Source organism: Citrus clementina, unplaced genomic scaffold, assembly GCF_000493195.1.
Source record: "Citrus clementina cultivar Clemenules unplaced genomic scaffold, Citrus_clementina_v1.0 scaffold_4, whole genome shotgun sequence".
Classification (NCBI taxonomy): domain Eukaryota; kingdom Viridiplantae; phylum Streptophyta; class Magnoliopsida; order Sapindales; family Rutaceae; genus Citrus; species Citrus x clementina.
Genome location: NW_006262274.1, coordinates 4947032 through 4951054, shown reverse-complemented (window position 1 = coordinate 4951054; position 4023 = coordinate 4947032). Strand labels below are relative to the sequence as shown.

The following is a 4023-nucleotide window of genomic DNA, read 5'->3' as shown; positions in this document are numbered from 1 at the left end:
AATCAATATTCTTCCACCATGATATCAATTCCTATATTCACTCTAGTAGCACCTAGAAAAATAAAGTAAAAATTTAGTTTGAAAAAAATTCTTATGTTCATACAAATATTATATTAGTAATTCAAATTAATATTAAGATGAGTAGTTTTTTTTTAATTTAATAATGACATGAATACTGAAATTATTAATATTTATATTTAATTAATAAGAATAAAATTTGATAATTTATTAACATTTTATCTATGTATAATAATTAATCTTAAACTCATATTTACTAATTTTAATTACGAATACTCATTTCATGATATAAAAGTGTATAATTTATTATTAAAAATAAATTTGAATTATTTTTTGTTTCAAAATACAGGTGAGATACCACATGAAATCGGTAATCTCCATAATCTAGAATGGATGGCATTTAGTTTTAACAAATTAGTTGGTGTTGTCCCAACTACAATCTTCAATGTGTCAACACTCAAATCACTTCATCTTCAGAGTAACTCACTCTCGGGAAGACTTCCATCAAGCGCAGACGTCCGACTTCCAAATCTTGAAGAGCTTTACTTGTGGGGTAATAATTTTAATGGCACAATTCCTAATTTCATTTTCAATGCTTCTAAGCTCTCCAGACTAGAGTTGGAAATAAACTCCTTCTCCGGTTTCATTCCAAACACATTTGGCAACTTAAGAAACCTTAAGCGGCTTGGATTAAATGATAACTATTTGACATCTTCGACTCCAGAATTGAGCTTTCTATCCTCGTTGTCAAATTGCAAGTATTTAAAGTATTTTAGCTTCTCTGATAATCCACTAGATGGCATTCTTCCAAGGGCTATAGGCAATCTTTCTCAATCTATTGAAGAGTTTTGGATAGTTAGTTGCAACATTAGTGGCGGCATTCCTGAAGAGATCAGCAACTTGACCAACTTGATAGCAATTTATTTAGGTGGAAACAAATTAAATGGAACAATTCCGATTACTCTCGGCAAATTACAAAAGCTTCAATTATTGAGTTTTGAAGATAATCATTTGGAAGGATCAATCCCAGATGATCTTTGTCATTTAGCTGCACTATTTCAATTGGACTTGGGCGGTAATATGCTTTCTGGGTTCATCCCCGCATGCTTTGGCAATCTCACCAATCTAAAGAAACTCAATTTGGGCTCCAATCAGTTAACTTCTACTTCTTCAACATTATGGAACCTTAAGTACATATTATACCTTAACTTGTCTTCAAATTCTTTTACTGGCCCACTCCCACTAGGGATTGGAAATTTGAAGGTTTTGGTACAAATAGATTTGTCGATGAATAATTTTTCAGGTGCTATCCCAACAACAATTGGAGGCCTAAAAGATCTACAAAGTCTCTTTTTAGAATGTAATAGATTACAAGGCTTAATTCCTGATTCCATTGGTGGTTTGATAAACTTGAAATCCTTAGATTTATCCAATAATAATCTCTCTGGAGCTATTCCTACATCTTTAGAGAAACTTGTAGATCTCCAATATATAAATGTTTCTTTCAATAAGCTAGAAGGAGAGATTCCTAGAGAGGGACCTTTCAAAAATTTCTCAGCGAAATCATTCAAGGGAAATGAATTATTGTGTGGTATGCCCAATTTGCAAGTCCCACCATGCAGAACTAGAATCCACCACAAATCAAGGAAGAATGATCTTCTCATAGGGATCGTCTTGCCATTGAGTACTATATTTATGATGGTAGTGATTTTGTTGATCTTAAGATATCGAAAGAGAGGGAAGTCACTACCAAATGATGCTAATCTGCCAGCAGTAGCAAATCAGAGAAGGTTTACATACCTAGAACTTTTTCAGGCTACAAACGAATTTAGTGCAAACAATCTAATCGGTAGAGGAGGTATTGGCTCTGTTTACAAGGCAAGAATTCAGGATGGGATGGAGGTTGCAGTGAAGGTTTTTAACCTACAATATAGAGAAGCATTTAAGAGTTTTGATATTGAATGTGACATGATGAAACGTATTCGCCATCGAAATCTTATAAAAATCATTAGCAGTTGTTCAAATGATGATTTTAAGGCGTTGGTATTAGAATACATGCCTCATGGAAGTCTAGAGAAGTGTTTGTATTCGAGCACCAACATTTTGGACATTTTTCAAAGATTGAACATAATGATAGATGTTGCATCAGCTTTGGAATATATGCACTTTGGTTATTCAGTCCCAATAATTCACTGTGACTTAAAGCCCAGCAATGTATTGTTAGATGATAATATGGTTGCTCATTTAAGTGATTTTGGCATGGCAAAGCCCTTAGTCAAAGAAGATCAATCTTTGACTCAAACACAAACACTTGCCACCATAGGCTATATGGCTCCAGGTTCGTTACATAATAAATAGTTTTTATTTCCTTAATACTTTCTGATATGTTTTTTATTTATTTTGATCTTCATTTGCGCATACTATTATAAATTATATTATCTTACTATGTAACTGTTGCAATTCATAGAGTACGGAAGAGAAGGACGAGTATCTACAAATGGGGATGTTTACAGCTTTGGAATTATGTTAATAGAAACATTTACTCGGAAGAAACCCACAGATGAAATTTTTTCTGGAGAAATGACATTAAAGCGTTGGGTTAATGACTTGCTACCCATTTCAGTTATGGAAGTTGTTGATGCAAATCTATTAAGTCAGGAGGACAAACATTTTATGACTAAAGAACAATGTGTGTCATTTGTCTTTAATTTAGCTATGAAGTGTACTGTAGAATCACCATGGGAGAGAATCAATGTAAAAGAAATTGTAAGAAGACTCTTACAAATTAGAGATTCATTGCTTAAAAACGTTGAGGGTAGACGCATGTGACACTCAAATTGATTTTCTTTTCTTTCACTGGTAATGATTTATAATCTTTGCAATGAATAGCTCCAATAATTGTGTGTATGGGTATTGTCTAACTTTTAATTTGTGCCAATGTTAGGTCTGCTTTCCTTGGTTGCTGTGCCCGCTTGTATCCTACCTTCTCTCACTTTTAAATATTCCTTCATTCCAAATTAGCTATGATTCGGAAGGGAACAGATTTGACACTTGGTCAGTTTGCTGCATCTTATTCAACTTCTAAGGTGATTTGTTATTGTGCAATTTAAGCCCCTTTAATTTTCCTTAGAGATTTATGCCATTTGTTTAGGTTTAATTATATTTATATTTTTTCTATAGGGAAAATCTAGACTTTCATTTGTTATAATCAGGTCAGTGTGATTTAATTATTGTTCTTTTGCTTCATGTGTGAAAAACTATGAATATTTTGTCGGATTTAGAACGATTGAAAATTTCAGTGCATTTAGTTTTATACCCATCAGTTTATGCATACATCGCATTCCATGAAAACCAAAGCTGGTAGATTGAGAAATGGACCTTATTATATGTCAGATGACCTAAATACTTTGCTCAAACTAGGGAAGCTATTTACAATTCCTTTTAAAATGATATTCTTAGTTGCGCATAAAATTAGAAAAGAACATATATTACACTGAACTCACAGATGAAATTTTTTCAGGAGAAAATGAGATTAAAGTATTGGGTTAATGATTCGCTACTGATTTCAGTTACGACAGTTGTTGATGCAAATCTACTAACTTGGGAAGACAAACATTTTATGACCAAAGAGTAACGTGTGTCATTTGTCTTCAATTTAGCTATAGAGTGTATTGTAGAATCACCAAAGCAGAGAATCAATGCAAAGGAAATTGTACTGGGTTTCTTAAAATTTAGATGCTCGTTGCTTTAAAATGTTGAAGAGCTAGACGTATGAGACAATCAAATTGATTTTCTTTTCTTTCACTGGTAGTGAATTATAATCTTTGCCATGAATGCCTTCAAAAATAGTGTGTAAGAGTATTATCTAACTTTTAATTCATGCCAACGCTAGGTCTGCTTTCCTCGGTTGTTGTACCCACATGTGTCCTGCCTTCTCTTATTTTCAAATATTCATTCTAAATTAGCTATGGTTCGGATGGGAACGGATTTGTCACTTGGTCAATT

At 33.0% G+C, this 4023-nt stretch overlaps 1 protein-coding gene across 1 annotated transcript in view; it reads left to right on the top strand.

The window, feature by feature from the left end:
* LOC18044908 (receptor kinase-like protein Xa21) overlaps nt 1–2847 on the top strand; it is a 5451-nt gene extending 2604 nt beyond the window's left edge. Inside the window, exons 4-5 of the mRNA XM_006436281.2 lie at nt 368–2356; nt 2486–2847. Of these exons, the coding sequence (XP_006436344.2) occupies nt 368–2356; nt 2486–2847 (2351 nt within the window). The remainder of the gene's footprint in view (nt 1–367; nt 2357–2485) is intronic.
* The last annotated feature ends 1176 nt before the right edge of the window (nt 2848–4023 follow it).